This window comes from Salminus brasiliensis, chromosome 10 (genome assembly GCF_030463535.1).
Source record: "Salminus brasiliensis chromosome 10, fSalBra1.hap2, whole genome shotgun sequence".
Classification (NCBI taxonomy): Eukaryota; Metazoa; Chordata; class Actinopteri; order Characiformes; family Bryconidae; genus Salminus; species Salminus brasiliensis.
This window is the reverse complement of record NC_132887.1, coordinates 9763656-9788887: the sequence shown is the minus strand read 5'-3', so window position 1 is coordinate 9788887 and position 25232 is coordinate 9763656. Positions and strand designations below refer to the sequence as shown.

Here is a 25232-nt window from a genome sequence, read left to right as displayed (position 1 = left end):
TGGTGCTAGGAATCCAGTCATGAAACAAAAGATCCATAAAACACAAAACCTGAGATGAGCAAGCCAAAGGAGACAGTGACAGGAAAAACTCTCTCTGAGCTGGAGGAGGAGGAGGAACCCTTGGGAGGAACCAAGACTCACAAGGAAGCATCCATCCTCCTCTGGTCAGAGACCACTTAGAAATGTGATAAAGTCACCATATCATCACATAAGTCTGATTGCTATGCTGATGTAGAATGGTTTGGATCCTGAAAATCTGTCACACTAATTATAATCGGGTGAGAAGGAATGTAGGTGCAAACTTACAGATATTTCAGGTTTTCCAAGTCTTCAAATGCTCCTCTTGGGATTCTTCTTATGTGGTTGTTGTTTAAAAGGCTTCGGGTGGGGAAAAAAAACAGCAACAACAGGGTAAGCAGAGTATGGGTGGTTATACAGCAGAGTCATTTATCACAAAGTCCATCAAACAACACTATTTGAGCACAACAAGCATTTGGTCGCGGTCACGGTCACGTTTTTTATGGACGTCAATATAAAGAGCCTGATTCAATTAAAGTCATTTTGGAGAATTTCTATTGGGCCATTTATTGTACTTATTGTCCATGCACCCGGTCTTGTTTTTTGTCTACTGTCCTTGCATCGTATGCATATGTATGTATATATGTCCTACCTATGCTGCACCGGACACTTAGCCTAACAGTGATTTGTTATACTGTACAAACCTGTGGTAGTATGAGAACAATAAGGTTGAACTGAATTGAATTCTGAAATTCTGACAAAATTCAAAGAACAATATTAACAATTTTGTCAGTCAAAAACTGCAAAATTTTCAGTTGAATCATATTCTAAATAAAGCTCTTAGATTATAAGCGGTCAATCTTAGTCCATGATTATTCTTAATCTGACCCGCATCAATGAAAATCTTAAATAGGATGAAAACCAGCCTGGATCACACAGAAGTGATGTATGGAGTCATTGAAAACCGTACTGACTGACTTGCTGTGAAACAGATGGCTGAGACACCAATACTGGAGATTTCTTGCTTTAATCACAGACTGGCATGGATGCATTTACACCTGTTCTCGCTCTCTGTAGGGCTAAAGCTCCATCAGTTACTCCCACTGTAGTCAAAACAAGGGGCAAGCAAACAGGATATGTAACCAGAACATCTCCTGAGCAATGTCTGAACACTAATCTTACCGTCTGGCATTACATAGGGGAGAGCAGGGCTAAAGCATTTGAGCAAGATTAAGAATATTTTAGCAGAAGCAATCGACACATCTCTGCAACTGTTTCCTTCACTGAACATTTGTGAACACTGCTCCAAACACGGTTGTTATATAGCGCTATACACAGTATTATACTGAAACCCAAATACACTGTACTTTATAGAGTAGGTAATTATACGTCTTAATTATGCTCACTTGTATTATGTTTGTCTCTGACATGGCATAAATATGTTCACTTTTGTGCTTTAACTGCGTTTGCCAGCTCCAAGCTAAGCATACCTCCACACAAAGATCAAACCATGACAGTTCAATACTTCACTTTAATCTGATTTAATTATTTACTCTTACGTTTCTACAGTTTATGGTTTATGGTTGGAAAGTTAGCTAGCTAGCAATACAATGGAGGACGTTTTAGTGACCAGGTTTCTGCTCTGGCCCCAGTCCATTTCAACTCTTTGGCCTGTAAATGCCTGTGTGACCACCTTTCACTATTTACCCTCACACAAGCAAAAGTCACCCAGTTGTTAACCCTGGTAGGCATGGAAGAAACAAACAACCCTAGTTTCCATTTATCTCACATCCCACATCACATGTTTTCCTAACCAGTAGTTTGTGTCTGAAATATCTCAAGCGCCTTCCCGGTTAATCACAAAACAGCTCATAAGAAACACAGGGTAGCATAGTAGTGGACCTGCTGTTTGATGGATGGAGGACTTAAAAGCAGAGCAAAATAAACTCTGTGCTGGTTATGAGATGACCTGTCTGTGTGGGCTACAGCAGTGTCAGAGTAAACACTTTTAACAGTGCGCTCATAAAGGCTTGTCAGCATATGAAAACAGAAAGTGAGAGGCTAATGGAATGGAGAGATACTTACAGCGTGTTGAGGTTCTTCAATCGTCTGAAAGAGCCTGGCTGCAAGTCCTTAATTTTGTTGAACCTCAGGTCTCTGTTAAAAAAAAAAAAAAGATGTAAACATACCATAATGATGAATGTGCAAACACTAACATTTAGAAGAAATAGAGGTCTGCTGGGACATTAGATATCTACATAATATGTGCAATATTACTAACTGGTAAGCGCATAGGTTAACAGTCCTGCAGCAAACTGCTTTAACATAGTACTAATACCCAAATACAGTAAAGCACATTTACTGAAATTTAACCTTACAGTATAAAATCCAATACTTTCCACCATCTAAACTATACCTGGTCATGCCAGTATACAATTTGTCTTTGCAGTACAACACAGACATTCAAACCTGGCATGTATAATTATGTAGTTCATTTAAACTATACAATAATACATGCTGAAAGAGCATGCCAAACAAAGAGCTTCACATCACTGAGAGCTGGTCACTAGCCCTCTTCTAAATGTCCTTTTATGCATTGTCATACGCTTAAAGTTAAAAAGAATAAAATAAATAAAATAATAATAATAATAAAATGAAAATAAAAAGCAACACATTTTCAGACATTTTTTAACATTAAAATGTGTTTAGAAAAAACTATTTTAAGACTTTTCAAAGAACTCTACAGTATACTCTGTATATACTGAAAATTGACCCTATAGGTCACTGCAGGCCCATTTTTGCAGTGACAAATACTGCAGATATTTGCATTGCGCTGTCTAAGACATATGAATAAGCACATACTGTGCTCACTAGTGCTAATCCCACGGAGGCTTGGTTTTGGTGCTATTTTCATTACTCCTAACTAAATGTACAATAACACATTTGTGTGAACAACTATCTGAACAATAGCAACAGCTAACAACAGCTTCCTTGGAAATGTATCTATTCCATAATCTGCTGTAACTTCAAGAAAAACACAGTTTAACCATTACTGACTTTCTCCTGTACATGAAGAACATAAAACCCAAACAAGACGCAGTCAAAACAAAGATAACCATTCCACCATTGGGAGTCAGTAGTTTCCACTGCTGATTTCTAAGTCAACAATATCAATAGCAAGCTCTGTATTAAACAGACCTGTAACCACTACTCAATAAGAGGTTTTTATAAAGACCCTAGAGTAACCCAACAACCCAATAAAGACTGAAAATAAAAGCTCAGTGCAAAAGAGTGTACGTGGCATAAAAAAACAGTATCCTATCTGTGAAGCATGGTAATGGTAGTATCTTTGCATGAGAATGCTTGGTAGATGCTTCCAAAAAAAAAACAAAAAAAACAAAAAAATATATATATATAATAATAATAACATTCGCCTTTAGCAGGATAAAGATTCCAAGCATAGGGCCAAAGCCACTTTGGAGTAGCTCAGGAAAAAAAAGTCCTGACCTCGGGTTTGCAGAAATCTGTAGCAATAATTAAAAATGACAGCCCACAAGCCTTATGCAACCTGCTAATCTAATCTGCTGCCAATCTGCCACCTTGAGCTCTGAAAGGTACATTAAAATGGCAAAAAAGTTAACATTTAATATACAGAATAATGTATTCATGCATTTGATATGATATGATACTGCTGAATGTATGCAAGGCAATCAACTGTAGAATAGCATAGAATCCCCCTCCCCTCAAAGTGCTTGTAGACACTGGGCCCAACAAGACCACTGTGAAACGCGCTGTGGCATGCTCAAACAGGGGCAGACTGGATTCCACAAGGCCTTCTATGTTGCTTCAGGCAAGGCTTTCGGCAAAGGCACAGAGCGGCTGCACTACAGCATGGAAACTATTCAGCAACAGGACAAGTACTGTATCACTGATTGTTTGGACTTGCTTAAAAAGGTTCTCAATTTATCCTCTTCAGAACAAGGTTAGCTGACAGAGGTAAAATTCCAGCGCTCTTTCAAATCCTGCATCACATCAGGGTACCAGAGCACAAATCATGTGAGAAATAAGGCTAGGGTTCAAGGTTTCAGTTCTTAAATGATGCCTCCTTACTGTCTCAGTTTTACCGTTATCTATTTGAACTGAAGCACTTCACTTAAGATAAGTATCTAAAAGTAGGCCATTATACTCAAACTACTCAAACACTCGACATCGGTGTGTGCGGTTACTGGATTTTTCTCTGTAATCCAATCCATCATTTTATACTGATTCACTACAAGTCCAAATGTTTGTGGACACCCCTTCTAATAAATGCATTTAGCTTTTTTAAGCTGCACCCACTGCTGACACAGATGTGTAAATGCTCACAAAGTTTATCTAGTGTCCGTAAAGAAGCATTGCCAATAGAAGAGGACTAGCTGAAGCAGATAAACACAAACTTGTTGGCACCATGGGTTCGTCTATAATTCAGGTTTTGAAAGGTTTTAGTGGGGAAAAAAAAAAAATCACTACTGACAAAGCAAGACATGCTGTTACTCTAAAAGATACTCATACCCATAAAGTAAATGTGTAATGGTAAATATCTAATCCTGTTATCAAGATCTAGTAAAACTCATCACAAGTACTGTGACTTATTGATAGAAAAAAGGCAAAAAAAAAAAAAAAAAAACAACTTTGGCAAATGTGCTCTTTTAAAATGTGCACTTTGTGGGCTAATAAATGTATGAGGTATACACATAGTATACAGTATTTCACAATCCTAATTGAATTTTTTTAAATAATAATATAATATTACAATAATAGTTAAGCCCTAAATTAAATAAAATAAAACAGAAGGTTTTTACTATGGTTAAAACTCTAAATTTTCTAATGATATGTAAAAAAAAAAAAATTCCATTAAATAACTTGACATAAACATATGAATAAATAAACAGTTTTTATTGATCTATTTTGGATTTAGGCATTTTTTTCCATTAAGAAATAATCTGCCAATTAATTACTACATTAATTTATTTTATTTTTTTTAGAAAATTGTACAAATAAATTAATTAATTAATTTAAAATGGTGGGATTCTTTGTTCAATTTTCAGTATTCAGCATTTTTTCAATACCGTTATAAAGCTAATATACATGGTATCATGACCATCAATTTTCATACTATGGTACACCTATAACCAGTTTACTGCTGCAACCCTAATCTGTCCATTTTTGTCACACATTTACGTAATGAGTCAATCACTTCACTCCTCCAAAAGCCACCAAGTCAAATCCACCACTAATTCACTGCTGGCTCACTCTGTCCAGCAATGTTGGCTTGATTCCTCACAAACGTCCTCACAGTTGGGTATCGTTAAATAAGGACTTTTGCATGGAATGCTTCTTTAATAGCAGTGTCTCTGGTGTGACAAATGAAAAGCAATATGCAATGCTAATGCGATTTCACAGTCTGATATTTGTGTTTATTATGGAAAGAACTGTAGTCTTTTTGGTTAAAAAAGGATTACTTATGATATTCACTGGGATGACTGTCAAACATATAACAGCAGCGTCAGAACAGACGATGTTACTAGCTATTGTGTTGAATAGGTTACATGAGGAGAGAATCGGATTTGACCTAATGACTTGTTAAAGTGTGTTAAATGTAACTTAAAGACAATGCAGCATTGTGTGCAATCAGAGTTACATTGTCCTATTCAAGACCCAGCAGTGTTGTCTGTAGGGGCTTATCAGGAGAGGAAACCCCTGGGAACATTGAGTCACCCAAAACAACAAATTCCAATAACTAATGCTCGTTTTTTTTTGTTTCTTCATTTTAACACTTCTTTTGTGCTTTTTTCCCCTCAAATTCACATTCCCTGACATCTGTTCCAGCAATTTTTGCTGTAGATATTGATAACTATTTATCCAGGTATGCCATCTATACAACAAAGCTTTAATAACTAAAACTAAATAACTAAAACTAAACAACACGGTCAATTTGTAGGAAAATTAAATTTGATGATTCTTTTTAAACTTCTTAGACCCTGTTTACACCTGGTCGCTTCATGTCACTAGTATCTGGATCGCATCCTGATAAGATTTTAACCACATGCGTTTACATTTGCTAGTCAAATGCGTCTCCGGTTAATCAGACTGAAATCAGATTGCTGTGTGGGACTGATTATGCAAATTTGCTCGTCGTGCAGCAATTACTACTGGTGTTTGGATTGTATTGGGCGGGGTTCTGGTTGTTGAATGCGTCTTGGAGAGACGGATGTGTTTACACTGCTATAACATGTGGCTCAAATGCGTCTCGGACCACCTCCTGAAGTGGTTTGAGTGATGGGATTGGTATCTGGTTTAAATGCGTCTTGGGTGCGTTTACATTTGCAAATTTGATGTGGCTCGACCCTATCCAGACATAATCCTGATATATAAGACGTATGAAGTGACATGGGGTAAACGGGGGCATTCATACCACAGGACGCTGGAGTTTCCAGACGTGCATTTCACACTCCTACAGAGAATAACTCAATGTAGCGCACTGTTTTCCATGTCACTGCTCTGTGACTTTAATTACAGCCTAGAGTTTAAGACATTAATCAAATTAATGAGTTGAATCAACCAATTATAGCAAAACCATGAGCTCTAAATCCCACAAACAGTAGGAAATAATCTGGAGTTTTATTTGGACCAAGAACAATAGAGTCATAATCCCTCATTATAAACCATATTAGGGAAAGAATGGGATTTCTTGGAGCTCCTGGGCCATCTGAAAGGCTGGAAATATGCCTGGTCACCTCCCTTACGTTTGTCAGCTAAGACACTTTGAAAAGACAGGCAAACTGCCACCATGTAGAGATGTGAATGGCTATTTAATAGCCACCAAGCACAGTCTGCGTTTCAGATTGACTGGAAAACTTGGACTATACAGACTACCTCAATGAATCTCTTACACTACTGCCTGGAAGACTCTCTCACACACACACCTTCACAGCTCCAATAGTTATGACTAGTGGCCTTTTGCCATAGATTGCGCACGTTCCTAGAAACACAGTCCATGTTTATTTTTGGCTGATGTTGCTAAGGCCAGATTAGTTCAATATGAAAAGTGCTAGAGAGTAAAATCACACATTTTTAAAGGTCAGTTATACAGAACCTATGCCCATGCATTTGGCCTTGTGGTTCAAATAATGGTCTGGGGAGTCCACAAAAATGAAAGTCACAGTATTACATCCAAGACATACAATGTCATACTCTCATTAACATTTCAACATGATAAACTGGTGGATAATGGAGAGAAACTTCTAGTTTCAAGCAGTCTAGATCCGGACACTCCAAAATACAGCGTCTACATTAAACACCTGAATGCCTCTAGACCTTAAAGGTGCAGTGTAGGCTGTGGGTGGCAATTCTGCAAGAGCCTTTTCTGATAGGCAGAGAAAAGATAAGGATTAAACGCAAGACAGCAATCAAAGTTAGACCATAAATATTAATTTGGGCCTAATTACACTATTAGTGTGCAGTGCAGTGACGGTGCAGGTTCAGACTTTGAAAGGAGGACTCCAACTGTTCAATATTTCTGTGTAATTAAATTGTCATGACATAAACAAAGTGACAGAGGTTTCTAAGGCGAAATGCACCACTGTAAACAAACGAACCTGGTAAGAATTGTTCATAGCCGTGGTGATAAGAACCAGACAACTGAAGCTGTTTATTGCCTCTAAAGGACACGTCGCAGACAAAACTGTTATGAATATGCTGCCTGATGCCAAAGTCACGGTTTTAAGGTAGTTTTGAGAAATCTGTGACCTTAAATGTATTCTTTATTACATAAAACTGAAGAGCTACATGCAGGGTATTATAAGTCAATATAGTTCCCAAAGCCCCCCCCCCACACACACACCACCACCACCACAAAAAAAAGAAAAGAAAAAAAAAAAAAGCTGGTGGTTGCTATGATGTTGCTAGATGGATGCTAAAGTGTTGCTAAGTGGTTGCTAGAAGGGTGCTATAGTGCTTCTATGTGATTGCCATGGAGATGCTAGGTGGGTTCTAGGCATGATATAACAGGTGGTTGCTAGCATGTTGCTAGGTGGTTGCTATAGTACCCCACGTGGTTGGTTGGGTCTTACTAATGTGTTTGTATCATTGTGAGATTAGAATGGTGCACCATCATTTGCACCACATGCCCTCCTATGGGTAAAAATCCATACAAAATCTGTTACTACCTGGAAACCATACAGCTGATCAAAAAAGCCCTAATTACACATTCAGACTGAACATTCGGGCTTGGAAAAGTGTCTCAAAAAATGTAATTAGACTGTAGTTTAAGTTTGTTTTAGGCTTTGTGACCTTTGGATCCAATCACACTCATTCATACATGATGCAAGTTTCTCCAAATCAAATCTGATGTCCCATCAAATCACGCTGAATGACTTTGTTTAGGACTGAAGTGACTAAACTGTGTTTAAAGTTGTAATAATGGGTGGAATTTCCCTTTCTTCTGTGCATTCAATCTAAACAAAGTGCTGCATAGCAAGTAAAGACAAACATGACCGAGGGTCAGGCGGCACCGAAGGCCCCTAACAGGGCGTTAATGAAAGGGGTTTATCTGACACTGCAGGGTTCCCTGACCTAAAAGCACTCTAAACGAAGTTCATCTTTCTGTGACTGTATTTAAACATGTCTAAGCACTACACATACAACACATCACACCCTAAGTAACAATGACCTGTAGCCTCCTGCTACTATGAAAAGATAAATTGCAAATATGAGCTAAAATCAAACTCATAACTGCAGAGGTTAACTGAGTGAATCACTGAGGTTAACTGAGTTTCAGGCTAAGGCGCAGTAGAGTGGAAGACAGGACGGGACCCCCTGTGAGATTAGATTTAGAGAGGCAGTCACTCATTGTTTCACAGGCATGTTCTGTTTATGCTCCCTAGGCTTTGCTCTCTTGGCAGAGAGCTTAAGATTTAATGGAGCTTGGATTCATTAACCGGGTGCCAGGCCTCTGAATGGTGGAAATCAAAAGCACATAATACTAATAAGGGCATGCATGTTCAGAGAGCAGGCCAGAGCGGCTGAGTCTAAGCTAAACATGGCAAACTGTAATATGCTTGGAAAGCTTTCTCTAGATCTGCACATATGTAGTGAATACCTGCAATTTTACTTAACAGAACAAAAGCTGAACATCATCCATTACATTACAGCACAAAACATACAGTATAACTGTGTGACTTTATTATATTAATAAGGAATGTAGCCAACTATTAAACAAGGCCTTGGGTATAGTAGAGGACCTTTAAAGTCGTTGTAGATTTTTAAAAAGACTGGGTCTCCAACAATTCCCCATTGACTTTGCTTTTACATCATGTCCATTGCATGCTAATCAACTAGGGATCATCCACTACTCGACTACAACCTGTTGCTGGCCCGAACCGAACATTTGCTTCACATTACCAAGGAGACAGATTTGCACCTCCATTTGCCTTGACCCAAAACAAAAGAAACGTGAAAGCACCTTTGGGTGAGGTTGTGGGTGGAAGGACGGAGTCAGCATGGTCTGTACAGACTGTAGAGGGAGTTGGAGGCGAGTAGCACAGCACAAATTGACGGCTACGCTATGCACAAGGCAGATGTTGGCTTCTTATGTGAATTCTCTCTATATATATATAGGTAAATTTAAAAAAATCATAAAGCATTTGATGTACTTTATGATCGTGAGCCACAACTCTGAGAATAACCCCAGCTTTATATATATATTATATAATTAAATATTAAAAAAGACAATATACAAGCAACAAACAAACTGCAGTGTAATGCATCAAAACATCTGGAAATTAAGGGGTTACTTTACACTGCTGATGAATTTCACCAAATATTTTGTTAATAATTTTAACACCTATAGATCTATAGGGGAGTCAACTGAAGTGTGACTTAAAAATGCAGAAAATAGAGTAACCAAAGGGAAGGTTTGTAATTTATAATTATAGTTTTTGACTTTATAATTGTTATTTAGGGGGTAATGGTATGTGTATTTGTCCTGAACTGTCACTTGAAGAGATGGGAAAAATGATTGGTATGCATCAGTATAAGCTGTTGTCAGGTCAAATATTCAATTGACTATAGGTCAATATCTGTCCAACAAGCGTCTAACAAGCAATTTTGCATCTCAATCATTTGGTGAGAGGGGGTCAGGATAGCGGCATTGCTCATGCTGGCATTACAATAAAATCAACTGTGTTTAATATTATCATAAGTTTCCAGTCTTGGCGTATGCAATAACCAATAAGGTGAGTTCTCTCTCCAGCACTAAACAGGAAGTAGCAAAGCGGTCGTGTCCACATTATTTCCCTGACTACTTCACACACAGGGATCTAGTTGCAAATAATGGGCAGGGATCTAGTTGCAAATAATGATCTTGCGGGATTCTCAAGTCTTTGCAAAATCCTAGTCTGTGACAAAACAAAAACTAGCCCATGTGACTAAATTTCAGATGGCCTGATAAGCTCAGCTTAAGCTGATTGGTGTGTGACTATGGCGAGTGCAAATGACACACAGGAGCCGGAAAATCGCTCCTGCAGGTGTGAACTGAACTGGACTTCGGTACAACGCTACACCCCTAACTATTGCATCTGAAAGCTCGGAAGACACGCGTACATTCACTAGCTCGCATTCGCATTCACACAACTCTGACTCGAAATGTTTCTGAAATGCAAGTTTATCCAATCACTATGAATTCATTAACTAATAATTAAATTATTAAATTATTCTTTATTATGACATATGTTCATAATAAAGCCAAGGCTTTATATCGATCAAACATCTCTTGCTAAACTGAACTTCGACCAAATCCTGATGAATTTAGCAGCTTCTGCTTTTGTACAGCACGTTTCCGGAGGTCATGCTGCATTTCAACCTCGTCTCCGCAGGAATGATAGGCTGCTGGGGAACAAGAATGTGACGTGATCTGAGGAGAGTCAATGACAGCAGTTGGAAACAGGATGCAGCAGCTCCAGCTCTTGTAGGGCTGCTGTCTGCCAAGGGATCCCACAGGGGAAATTCCACTGTTCCAGCATCCAGAATGATAAAGCGCTATGAGAGCGACAACACGATTCCCTGCAACTCTTTTGCCTGAAGACTTCTAAATGGAGATGATGCGAGGGGGGGAGGGGGGGTGGATTCCTACCTGGGTGGTAAACTGTCCCAGGTCTAATATAATTTGCCAATTTCTCCGAGCTGCGAACGCTCCTTGCTTCTTTGACGATGCAAAAACTGAGATTCCTTCTGCGTTGTGAAAGCAAGTTGGAAAGCACATTTTTGCAGACGGATCGATGACGGACCATTGCGAACCCAACATCACCGGGGTGGAAGACGGAGCATTTGTTTGACATCTGTGGAGCGTTCACTGCAGCTTTCACACACAAGAAAATCAGAGTTGGCCAAAAAGTCATAGTGGGAATCTTGGGCTGATGAGGTCAAGTTAAATAAGAGTTAAACAAGTCTCCCACACAATTTCACACAACAGGAACACCCGCTAAACATGCAGCGACCATTTTCCTCCGAGTGAACTTTTGTATATCTGTGGTAGATTAAGGTGAGGGAGATGTTTATTCACACACATGTGCAGCATTAGGTCCACTGAGTTACAGGGAGACAGAGAGAATTACTGATTATGCTGGCTTGGGAAAACAACCACGCAAGTTGTATTCTCATGCAAATTGCTGGAGCGTTGCATGACTTCAGGGACTAATGCTCCAACATGTGTCATGCAGTGAATCATTCCAGTTCTGACAGAATGATTTAGTGGGATCTAGCCATGATGTCCAAAAAACATCAGGCCGTGTGTGACCCCATCTGTTTACACCTGACATTATCACTGTGTTTCATATCCGGAGAGTATCTGGATCCACTTTGGCCGGATTGTGTTTACACTTTTCAGTAAAACGAGTCCCCAGTGTGAACAGAAGAGCTCTGAATTTACTCTCCAGGGTAAAAAGCACAACAACACAAACTAAATTTTAGTTTTATTTCCTGTGACCAACAGGGTTTCCCATCAGGGTGGTCTAATCTGGTTGATGACAAACAGTTTTGAGGAATGGTAGGGGTTCCACAAGGCAGTGAAACGTAATCCGATTACAATGGGTCCTGGGGGTGGCTTTTCATGTGATCAAGGTGATGGCAGCTGTCTTCATACACAATGTTTATAATGCTTTGTAACGTCCCCGGCTGCATATGAATCAGTCACTTGTACTTTTCACTTTTCAACTGAGAATCCAGAAAACAAGAATATGAGAACTTGATTTTCATATTTAATTTTTTTGTGTTTTGTCTCACCCTGCAGTTACTGTCTTTAGAGCTGAAAGTCAACGAGCTGAATAATCAGCCGGAGACCCGTCAGCCGTATTAATGAAGAATTATAAATACTGGAAGTCATAAACTTATTGAAGAGTTGTATAGTCTAGTGAGGCTATATTCTGGTGGGCTTCTAAACAAAAATATATGTGAAAACATGAACTGGTGGTTCATTGCTGAGGCAAGCTATAGCTGGGAAGCTGAGGAGAAGGGAGTGGTAAGTAGAGCTGGGCAATATAGCAATATTTTATCATATCGTGATATGTTATCATGATAACAATATGCTTTTTTTAAGCATATCGAGGAGACTGTTAGTGCTTAATAAACACTGATCAGCTGCAGGTTTCATTACAAACTTACAAACCAGTAATAAGACTGATTTAATTGGATGAAGTGCAGCAGATGTTGAGTATAAATCACTGTATTCAGTACAGGAGAGTCCTAGTGGTAGCTAGGTCAACGATAACGATGCTTCAGAAAAGGCCTAAAGCTCTGTCTGCAAGAATTCACTCATCATTTAACACCACTTAACAAGGCAAACCACTTGAAACTGGTAAACTGCTATTGGTAGCCATTCTCCAATTATCTGGGTTTAGTTACAGCTACTTCAAAATATATATTCTGTGTATATCTGCTGGGCCTCCCATGACACGGGAATGTATGACCACACATCTGCCTTGTGCTTTACATAGGCCAGGCCAGTCTTAGACCCATTAGCTTTTGGTTGTGCAGGAAGAGAGAGACTGAAGACATTTGCTTTTTCATCTTAAATATTTCAGAATCTAAAGCACAAGTGTTTAATCAGTTTTTTTTTACTAAATTACATCTAAGATCTATTTACATTTGATGAAATAGTCACATAATAAGTACCGCAAATTTCTGTCACTCGTATCATATCTCTTTTCATCTTCAGTAATTCATCAGTAATTCAAATCTTTACTACTTTCTTTTGTTAACTTAGTTTTATTTAAGTTTTTTGTGGTTAAAAAGAAATAAAGAAGTAGGCTGATCCTGAAATAAAAAAAAATAAAATAGGCTTATTAAAGAGCTTATTTTAATCAGAAATACATGCTGCTGTTCGTTTTAACATTCACAAATATGACACATATGGCAGCCCAACATTATATGTCAGTAATTAAAATAGTCTACAGAATTTCATCATACGCAGGATCTTCTTTGCAATAACAACAACAACAACAAAAAGTGTTCCTATATGGGGGGATAAACTTTGTATGATTCAATCTTTGTATGTAACAGCCAAATCTGATTCTGAATCTGATATTATATAAATATTTATAATTATTTTTGCTAGCCTTGATGATTAATCACATTTTCAGAGTTTTGGATGGAGTTGAAGATGGAGAATTTCATCTTGTTCACGTGTTGCTGTCAAGGCAGACAACGTGACGATAAAAAAAAATCATCAGGGTCTTCCAGCTATGCTGTTCCCTTACCTCACTGTTTACATTTGAACGAGTACAATGATCCCAGTCTCCACATCACTGACGACAGCAATGTAGCAACAATTGCTACAACTGATGGCCACTTTAGCCCTTTAGAGCTTGAGGAAAGCCATAGTGTAGATACCACATACTCCAAACAGTACAGATCAAGTGCAATGCACGAAGAAATCAATAACATCCGGGTCTCAAAAACCAAACAAATGAAATATGGACATCAAGTTCTGCTCCTGGTCCTGGTGTTGAGTATAAAATCAAAAGTAGGAAAAACTCAGATTCAGAAACCAATAACGAATCGTTTTTTTTCATTTTTTCCGATTTTAAATTCTCATTTGACTGTGAAAGGTTTGTTCCGTGTATGAATAATACACTGATTCATCTGGCCGATTATTGTGCTCTGTAACAATGTTAGCAGGCTCACGAAATCTCTCCCCAGCATCGACACAGGAAGAGAGAGGCTAGGAGTGTTCTTTCAATAACTATCTGGCCCTCAATCGCTCTGTGCAAATTAGCAAAGCTTTAGGGATTTTTCTGGCTTTACATTCCACAATACCGCAGAGAACGAACGCCTGACAAAGCCTGACTGCAGCAAATTCCACACAATAAGCTTGTCTTTTCCACACCCGCTCGCTCTGACTGGGCCGACTCTCTGAGTAAGATGGTTAAAAACAAAGTCCAGACTGAGCTGAATAAAAGAACATGGGGAAAAAGAAAGAACGAGAGAGAGAGAGAGAGAGAGAGAGAGAGAGAGAGAACCTGACCTAAATCCAGGCTAATTAAAGTGCCTGACTCTGCACCCCTACTAAAAGGGTCATAAATGTGGCCACAAATCAATGGGCTATTACATGCTAGCCCTTTGTCTGTCATTCCACTGGCATCTTTAGTGTCTAGTCTCAGGGAGCTTCCAGCATTACTCAGCTCGGTCAATAGTCTATGACTGGTCTCGCGGTCATTGTGTGTCTAACACAAAAACAGCTGAGCACTGTACTGTCCATATGAACAAAGCAGTCACTATCAAATACTAGCGCTGTGTATTGGAAAGAACCTGACGAAACGACATGCATCACAACACAGGGGTTATAATTCTATTCTTCTTCTATTTTTTGGTTTATTGCGATACTGTAAGAAACGTGACATTGCATTTTTTACAACAATAATATGCATAGAATCTGAGTAAACAACACTGCTATCCAGTGGTCGAGGTTTAAACACAACACAAAATGAACCACTATCTGCCACAAATCTTTACACATAAACTATACATTAAAAATCAAATACTGTGTCTTTAAGAATTGATACAATATTGTAAAACTTTGATATATCAATATTTTCTTACATCCCTATCAAATGTATTATTAATCAAGTTACATATTATTATTCCAGAGATTAACTGAAAATTAACTGAAAGATCCATTTTCAATTAATTAGAAAAAATATATATTATACTGATCATTTATATTTATATCATACTATACTATTATAATAATTTCTAATAGAAAATATAAATATAAAATTGTAATTCTAATTTATTTAATCTAGCTCTGCCCTGTCCAGGAGGTATCTCTGCCTTGCGCTCAATGATTCCAGGTAGGCTCGGTTTCCACTATGACCTTGACCAGGAAGAAGCATTTTAAAAAATATATGAACAAATGAAATCTTGCTCTTGTAGGCATACAATATACACTCAGAAGGTGCACAAGTATACCTCATAAATAACATTATTAACCACCAAATCACCAATATGTTTCACCATATTTCTCACATCTCGTTGGAAACTGGGAGGTCCTGATGTAAGGTAACGCTCACATGAGCAGTACCCTCACACCACTGCTTCCATTTGTTGTTCATTGGCCTGTCTGCCCCTCCCAACAGTCCATGCGTGTATTCCCAGGATGCAAATCCAGCAGTGAAGTGCATCGTACCTTATTTCAGCCATCTCCACTAAATGTCTGGTGAATCGTTTTAGTAAATGGGGGAGACAGCAGGGGTCTACACCAGCATGTGCGTACATAGTACATCCCAATTCCCTCATTTCTCTCTGCTTCACTTGCATAGCTTGTTTAGGTCAGTATGAGAGCCGTAGAAGGCTGGAAGTCTAGGAGTTACAGGGACAGGTCAGTTATGAAAATAGCATGTTTTTTGTCGGCCTAAGCTGGCCCAGCTGGAGCAGTCATGTTTAGATTTGCCAGGTCTTTGAACTATGGGGCACATGTAGCCCACATGCAGTCTACTTCAACTATAAATGTTTGTAAAGCATATATACTTTGAGCCCAAACCAGCTGTGGCTGTGTTGAGATACAAGGTCTGGTGTTGAATCAAAGTGTTGAATTTGCATTTGGTAGCTGTTCATGGTAACTCAATAGGCTGAGAAACAACAACAGCTCTATCAGAGAGATCATTCTTGGTGAATTTAGCAACACTAAAAGGTCTGGAACAAGAAGCGAAACAACTATGTGAGTATATGATCACAGAATTCTTTCCTTGTTGAAGAAAAACTTCATCATCTAGTCAAGAAAACTTGTTGTCAAAGACTACAATCAAAAGGTGCCTCCATAAACTTAAATATAGAAAGTTTGCTTAAAGATGCAAACAACTGGTTACACCCAAGAACAGAAAGTCCTGATAAGACTGCTAGGAAGAAAGTCTGCCCAGTCCGGGAACACAATCCTTTGGTCAGATAAAACCAAGATTAACTTTAGTATGGAGGGAGACAGAATGGGTTCATGATCTTAACAAAACCACATCATCTGTCAAACATGGTGGAGGCACTGTTATGGTATTGGTATGTATGACTGGCAATGTAACTGAGCTACTGGGATTTGTTGATGCTTATTAATGACTTCAGATAGTCACTGACTGCAAAACATTTGCAGTCAAGAATTAAAATACTCCTAACATTTATAATTAATATAATATCCAATTACTTTTAGGCCTGTAAAACAGAGGGACTATGCAAAAAATGGCTGTATGTCCTAAACGGTGAGTGCATTTTGCTGTTAAACTTCTTGAACTAAAGCTAAAATGCTAAACTTCAAATCACATCCTGATTTTTCCATTTTAAATCCACTGAGGTGGTGCACACAGGCAAAATTACAAACTTGTGTAACTGTCCAAAAACATATGGACTTTTGTACATTTATGATCACTATGAAAACATGTAATGTATTTCTGTTGGTTTTCAAATAAATAATAGAAAATGTGTATATTTAATCCAGCAGTCCAACATGACCATCAGCATTCTTCTCCTCCAATCAACTATCAGTTTAAAACACTGGTCAAATCCAAACATCTGTCTGCAATTATCTGCCAATGTTGAGGAGTCCGATACCATCACCCGTCCTTATTAGTCATGACATCCAGAGTCACTAATCAGAGTATGGAAATCTGAACACAACATTCCTGAGAGCAGCTGGTGCAACTCCAGAGCTTACATGTTTTGAAGGTGCCCCGATGTCAATGGCCTCCAGTCAAACACCCTGGTTTTCAGAATATAGGAGAGAAGTGCAAATCATAACAAACAAAGGCTTCAGTACTGAACTTTATGGATGAACGTGCGAACACGTTTGCTCGTTTTCTCATCCACGTGTTCGTAATTGTGACCACATTGCACTGCATGTTGCCGCAGAAAAGCCTTATAAGCCACTAGGGGTCCAAACAGCACAAAGATCACATTAAACTGCCTTAACAATACTCTGATTTACCCAAAAACAGCAGTCACAGACCCTCTAGGTTAGCTACACCAGAGGCATTCCTGAGGAGAAATAAAAGCCTGCATCATGTTGGCAGAACAAAACGTGTAATGTGAAAGCAATCATTTCTCCATCTAAGGAAGTCCCAGGGCAAGAAAGTGCTACACAGTGTCATTACAAAGAGGAGCTGGAATTTACAGCCAGAGCAGAACCTCTGGAGACCGCATCTGAGAAATGAACAAGGTTGAGCAGGGAAAGTCCTCCATAATCTCCTGATAGGACCTTAAGTCACGTAAAGCAGGGCAATTCAACATAACTCTCAATGAAACAGTTTTGAATGGAGGCAGAGTGAGACTATACTGGTAGTTAAGACAGCCTTGGTCTATCAGATTCAATCTTTTTCTTTTCAAATCATTGTACAATAACCCTGCATCATCATGAGAGCACTCACCATCTAAAATTAGCTGTGAGAAATTTACCGACAGAAGCCATCAGATGGGTGATTCCACAATTGGATGCTACTTAGCCCTGCAAAAGTCAAACTAAACTTGATTATTATTATTATTAATAATTTATATTTTTAAACATTGAATCTAAGAAATCACATTCAATTACAAAAATATCCAAACCCTGGAAAAATAATAATAATAATAAAAACATTTTACTGAGTAACAAGGTTGTGATTTTAGCATAAGATAAAGATAAAGTGCTCTAATGAACCAAACATGAACCCCAAAAGAATCAAGTTGGTGCTCCCATGGTATTTTACTTTGTTAACAGTAAAGTAGTTGTATGAAATTAGTTTATACATTTTATACTTGTTTATAATGTTTCAAAAGATGTTAAATGGATTCACACTGCAAAAAGAATTGATTCCTGATGTATTTCCAGTTTTGACGGTTTTATTAATATTTACTGTTTTATTACAGTTATTTATCTAAAACTAGAGATGGGGATAGGTAGTCCTGCTGTATAGATAGATTAGGGGAGTCTTGCTGTTTGCTATGGCATGTGTATGATGTCTGTAGGTTACTCTGATCCTGGGTTATGAATCCTAGAATACCGGCGGTGTGAGAATCGAGTCCCTTTAACGGATCGGGCCTAATTAGTAAGATCATACTAATTATCCAATATAGGATCCAGCTAGGATCTGTGTTTTTAAGGGCTGTCAAACTCCATGACAGAAGTTTAGAAAAAAGTTTTATATATTGTGCATCACAATAATTATTATTAACACAATACCATTATATATTGTCATAGAGTCGACCGCCTCTCTATACGGCCTTTAATGTGGAGGACTGAATAGCCTGAATAGTCATTTTACTTCACACATATCTGTCAATAATAAAACAATGGGACACAAATGGCAGCCCAGTTGCTGAATCACCCCTATAAAAGCTATCAGAAAAGATTCAGGGTGAGAGATGTTGCAGCTCATTATTGTCCACAAACCTACAAACCTACAACATCTGTCACCCGCTGGCTCACGCGCTTCATTCAGGAGTATAAAGCTCTTGTGTATTTACTGCTCTGTCTCACCTACAGGGACAACCTCAGGCGATAGGAGCTCACCTCCACATTAAAGATCATCATCTCTTTGTCTTACTCTATTGTTTTAAGCACCTTCCTGAAACCCAAGCCAGAAGATGAATGACATTCCTTCCCCAATCAAAGCAATCTGCCCAGGGGGAGGGTTACACCGAGTGGTGGAGGACGGCGTGTATGAGAACCCCTGGAAAGTGAAACGAGAGGAGGGGGTAGGGGAACTGGGTACATTCATGTTCCAACAAGACGAGAGAGAACAGCAACAGGTGGTTGCATTAAGCCCTGCAAGCATGAAGCTCTTAGTAGGGGAGTTTAACTCCATGGGCCTCCAGCAGAACAACAGGACTGGACTGCTTACCTGCATTTTACTCTTTTTGTCCAGCATTTATTCCTGCTAGGCCTGTGGCGATAATTACATTATAGCCAAATCGTACCGTGTATGGACTTGACCACAATCATTTTTGCTGACCTTGATATTGCCCACTGAGTTTTCAGCCTTTTAAAAGAATGTAACTGCATTATTATGCTTTTATATTAGAATTATTATATTATTCATGTGGCAATATATTGCCAAAAAATATAAAAAAAAACACTATACAGAAAACATATTGGCACCATGCCTAATGCCAGGCATGGACTAGAGGGCTATAAAGCCCCCCAGCATTGAGCTGTAGACAGTGGAACTGTGTTCTCTGGAATGATGGATGGTGCACAATCCAGTACATCTGGGATGACTTGGGGAACTCACCAAGACTCTTGTCTCCAAATGCAATCAAATCCTCACAGCCATGCTTCAAAAATCAAGTAGAAAGCCTTCCCTGGACAGTAGGGATAATCCCTTAACACCCCTGATTAAAAAAGTAGCAATGAATAAACAGGTGTCCCAATACTTTTGTCAATGTTGTGGAGTTACGGTGATGGGCTACTGCAGCTACTGCACAGAAATCAAATCTTATAATAGTACAGTTTTTAAGTTCATGAAAACTATTGGATATCGGAAGAGGTGGAATATCATGATTAATTTGAATATTGTGATAGGCTTAAGATTTTCTAATCACAAAGAGAAAGTTTACCTTATTTTAGCAGCTTATGATGTTAACTAAATATTTTATTAAGTGTTATTAGTTGTGTATAGAGCTGGGCAATATGACTATTTTTTTGAGGATTGAGGATTTGGTCAGTGCTTAAAGAACACTGATCAGCTGCAGCTTTTCTTACAAGCAGTGTATTTAGACTGGTTTATTTAGACAAAGTGCAGCACGTCTCTAAATAGTAGTTTTTAAGGATCTGTTGCTACTGATGCATTTAGACTGAAATTACATGTGTTGTGATAAATATGGTGTATCATAAACATGTCTTTAAATATTGTAATATAGTATTTTTACCATAGAGTCCTACTTGTGTATAGTGTTTATTGGCTTTTATTAATCACGATTAGTTGCTTATGGTGTTTGGCTTTATTTAATTTGGGTGTTTATACCTTTGATATGAAACAAAAGGTTTCTGTATGTTATGGTGATATTCGTTTTTAAAATCGTGAACATCTCTTTAAATATTGTGTAATATTGTGATAATATTTCTACCATACTGCCCTGCCATTGATACTGACATCACAATTCCCATACTGGTGCATCCCTAGACTAGGGGGTCAACAGTCTAGTGTTTTTAGTGACATATGGAGTTGTTTAGTGTCCTAGCAGTGCTGATGGTAGCCATGATCCACTCAGAAAAGCATAATGTGATGTAATCAACATATCATCATACTGCCCACCCCTGATCAGTGTAGAGAACTGGCAGTCTTTCTGCAGATGCTGGCAGACTAATAGTGACCACCATATATATCCCCAGTTAGGGCTCACTTGCTCCTTTGTGCATGGACCCAGTCTGAATGGAGGCCTCTGTTTGCACAGATGTATACGGGTCCAGGAAACCAATGCATGCAGATATCACACGGGACTATTAAAACCAGCAGGGGAACAAATTACAAATTTTTAAGGGGGTGGGGGGGTCCGGTTCTCTCACCCTAGCTCTGGCATACAAAAGACATTTCTGTTGACATGCTGAGATGTTTCAGATGTTTTCATCCAGCCTCATCAAGCCAAGCATCTAAACAGGGCCCGATTCTAGAGTTCTTCCTTTGATGCAACCAAGGCCCAGAAACTGACTTGACCTCCATGAGGCTGAACAGGTCATGCAGCCGAAATTAAACTGCTCCATTGATTTGTTCTCATTAGCTGGTCAACATTACGTACAAGGCAACAATGTGACTCTTTCATATGCAGTTCAAGTCTTACTGTTTGACCAGAGTAATTCCACATGCCTGCTAGACCCAACAAGAGTGAACTGAGGACGCCTAATCAAATGACTCCACCCGAAAACAGCAGCAGCCACAGTCTACAGCTTAGCCACGTATACCTAGCATGTGTTTCCCGAAGAACAGTTCTTTTATGGAAAACAAAGGTCACTCATTTGCCACAACACATTTACACATATAGCCTAATTAGCCTAAATCAGTGTAGCCCACTTACTCACACTGACTTCCCTTTCAAATAGGCACAATACCTCACTTCAATAGGGCAGCCAATCAGAACGCAGATCATTATCGACAGCAAAAACAGCAAATTTAAGGGACAGAGAGAGAGACTGGAAAATGCACATAAAAAAGACTATTTCTGTTAAACCACAAGATCATCATAAGTAAACCTCTGTGGGATTCTTATAGACCGCAGCAGGCCAATATCATACAGCTTAAGACACCATGTAGACACTGGACAGTACAAAGCCTATCAAAGTCACTGATTTAGGCATGCAGTTTGCACTGTACTAATTGGTAGGGTAAAAGCTTCCATTACTTGTTAGCCATTTAAGCTCCATTTCTGATCTTGGAGGCAAAAAGATAATAATAAATGAGCCAAGGCTTGCCTATGAGCCAACAGCATTGAGCCAACAGCAACGTTTATGGTCCCATCCAGGACGGTCAACAAGATCATGGCTGATCATGGCTCCTGAGTGTGCCATTAATGAATAATTCCAGCCCACACTGAAATAAAGAAGGTCATCGCCTGCTATCTCCACACACAGGAGGAAGGAAGGGCAGCAATGTGCTTGTTGTTTAATAGCTAAACCCAAATTACCTTATTGAGCACTCCCCACCTTCCAGACAATGACATTACAGCCTTTATATAGGCCGACCTTCCAAAGCTAACAGTGTACCAGTGGGCCCTGAAATTAGTAATGCATGTTAATATATATACAGAGAATGCAGGTCCTGATTTCATAAACATACGGCATTGTCTACATACTTTCGGTGCATTACCCTAAAGAATGTGTGTATTTGGCTGCTGTCCAATGAAAAACATGCATCTTCATTTCTGTTCGTTTGTAGTTTTCTTTACACTGTGTGAATAATTCTGGATGAACGGACCAATAGAAATGCTCCAAAATCAAAGATTTTTTTTTTGTGCTATTTTGGAGATGCATCTTTTTCACTGGGCAGCGACAATATCAAGGTTGCAAGCTGGTGACCCGAAGACTTGCTAGGCCAAGGACAGCATGGTCAATTGGTCACTAAAGGAAGAGAAGATGTATAAACAGATAAGACTGGTCAGTAGGAAGAGCGGGATTGGCCACCAAAGAGCAACAATGAAGAAGCAGATAAGATGAAGAAGCTGGGCTGCACTGCAGACTGGTCTCCAGCTTATGGAAGGTCAGAAGATCCCCATCTAACCATCTACAATAAATACAGACAGTGAAGGAGCTGGAAGCTCTCCTCATTCACAGAGCTTCACACAGTGTGTTACCAACTACTGATAGAGGTAAAGTGGATAAACTGAAAATTGGGTAAAAGTTGGGTAAAAAAAAAAAAAAAAGGAGTAGAACACAAAGGTGGGCTATGAGGGAGGAGACCCTGAGCCAGTGAGCTCAGAGCTGGCCTCCTCCAGAGAGCTGCTAACAGTGTGTTTACAGTGGGAAACTAAATACCCAGAAAACAAACAAACAAACAAACAAATAAACATCAGAAGTAAATATATACAGTATAAAATGATTAAATGACTGGCTGTTGGGGAAACCTGTGGACTGTCAGGTCAGGTTCTGCCTTTTTCAGAAGGTAATTATCTAATAAAGTATCTATATAATACTTGAATACTCACAGGATGGTGGTCTGGGGGGAGACGGCGGGCACCGTTTCCAGATTTAAATGCATGCATCTGACCGTGGTTCGGAAACACAGACACCGACTCGGACATGCGGAGACCACGTCCGGACCACTGCCGAGCAGCAGGAGCCCGACCAGCACTAAGAACGCAGATGAGGCGGCTCGGCCGGTCCACAACGCCATTGCAGAGCGCTTAGCCAAAGAACCATTGAACACACACACACACCACCGCCAAGCAACTCAGCCCCTCCAGGTAAGCCCGCGCTGGGATCCGCAGGCCTCCAGCGGTCGCTCCGGTCGACAGAGTCGGGTGTAAAAGTAGGGCAGTGTGTTAGCCACACTCAAACGGGACGAGGAGCCGTTCTGAAGTTATTTTTTTTCACACCCGTTTTCATTCACATTAATCCCGCCTACCCCGCAGTACTATTGGCTAGGAATCTATCGCCTAAGGCGCTGGGATTGGCTAGGTGGGTTACCATGAGCTGCTAGCCAATCGTATTGCAGACGCTGCAATTTTTCCAACCAATCGTGGGGCACAAGGGCGGGGCTTGACGGAATACGGGTGGGAACAGAAAAACAATGAGGAGCTAAAGAGAGCGCTCGCCTCTTCCACAAGTTTGGAGGCAAAAAGCTCCAAAAAACAATGAAGTTATTTTTTTATGAAGTTGTCATTAGTTGTTATTAAAACAGTGTAGTTATAAACGAATTGCTCTGAAATTCTCGAGGAAATTCCTGTTCAATTCTATCTCCCCTCGATTTCCTTGGCCACCTTTGGCTGAGCAGCTAGCTAATTACAGTGGTAAACAGGCTGAGCAGTAAATAAACGTGCCTTCTGTCTTTCGTTAGTAAATCTTGCACATACCATTATCTACTTGAACTAGAATGCGTTACCCTGCCACTAAAAGGCACGTCTGATTTCTAGAGTTTTGCTGCCCTCTGCTGAAAATCTCCTAAATCTCATACCTCCAAAATGAATGATCCTAATGAGGATATTTGGGACTAAGGTTGCAAAATCTTTCAATTCTCTAAATTGTGTGAATGAATGAGAACAGAATGGGAACATCCGAAGGTAAAGGTGAGAAACTTACAGATGGTAAAAAAAATATACCAATAATAAACAGTTGAATAGCAAAGCTGCTCCTCAATCCCAGGCACATTGCACATTACACACTGAAAGGCTATATGTAAGTTTCTCACCTTTACATACATGTTGTTGTTAATAAATAAACTGAAGAATAACCTTGCTGTATATGTGATGTGGGCGTGGTCTCAATCCCAGGCACATGGCACATTACACACTGAAGGGCTATTGAGACCACGCCCCCTGCATGCACTGTCCATTCCCCCATCACATCTACAGCAAGATTAGGCTTCAGTTTATTTTTATTTTTTTATCAAGGATATGTATGTTCCCATAATTACCCTTTATTCCCATGGTACATTTATTTGAATACATTTATTTATTATTTATTCAGGACATTGGTGATAATGTATAATAAAGTTTCTTTAAATTATCCAGTATTTCCTGCTAATTCCAATAAATTCCCAAAGTTTCCAAAATGTCCATGAAAAGTTTACATTTTGAATATTTACAGAGTTCCCAAGCTAAAGTTACCATGGAAAGTTACCAGTTATTTACTGGAAATTGTCCACCCCTTTGCAACCCTAATTGGGACACAACACACATGGCTCTTGTTCTCACTGACTGCAATTACAGGTTAGTAAGTTTGTAAGTCTGTAAGCCCCAAGAAGTGTTTTCTGCTAAACTGTAAACTAAATGAAATGATAGTCGCTTTGATTTCCTGTGGGAGGTCGGGTCAAGTCAGGTCAAGTCACATTTATTTGCAAAGCAGCTTTACAGAAATCCAGTGTGACCGGCAACATGACCAGAGCTATTTACTTCAATCTGAGCTCTAAAATGTTCAGTAAAACATCAGACTTCAGCTACAACTGAAATATTTGCTAAAAAATAAATTATTACTACTGTGCAAAAAACCTTGTATATCCAAAATATCAACTTTATGGCAG

General features: G+C 39.2%; 1 protein-coding gene across 1 annotated transcript in view; it reads right to left on the bottom strand.

Moving 5' to 3' along the window:
* The window catches only part of pxdn (peroxidasin), a 65579-nt gene extending 42034 nt beyond the window's left edge, over positions 1 to 23545 (bottom strand). Inside the window, exons 1-3 of the mRNA XM_072689138.1 lie at positions 23200 to 23545; positions 2104 to 2175; positions 307 to 378 (exon numbers count right to left, since the gene is read on the bottom strand). Coding sequence (XP_072545239.1) covers positions 307 to 378; positions 2104 to 2175; positions 23200 to 23387 — 332 coding nt within the window. The 5' untranslated portion in view covers positions 23388 to 23545. The remainder of the gene's footprint in view (positions 1 to 306; positions 379 to 2103; positions 2176 to 23199) is intronic.
* Positions 23546 to 25232: the final 1687 nt, after the last annotated feature.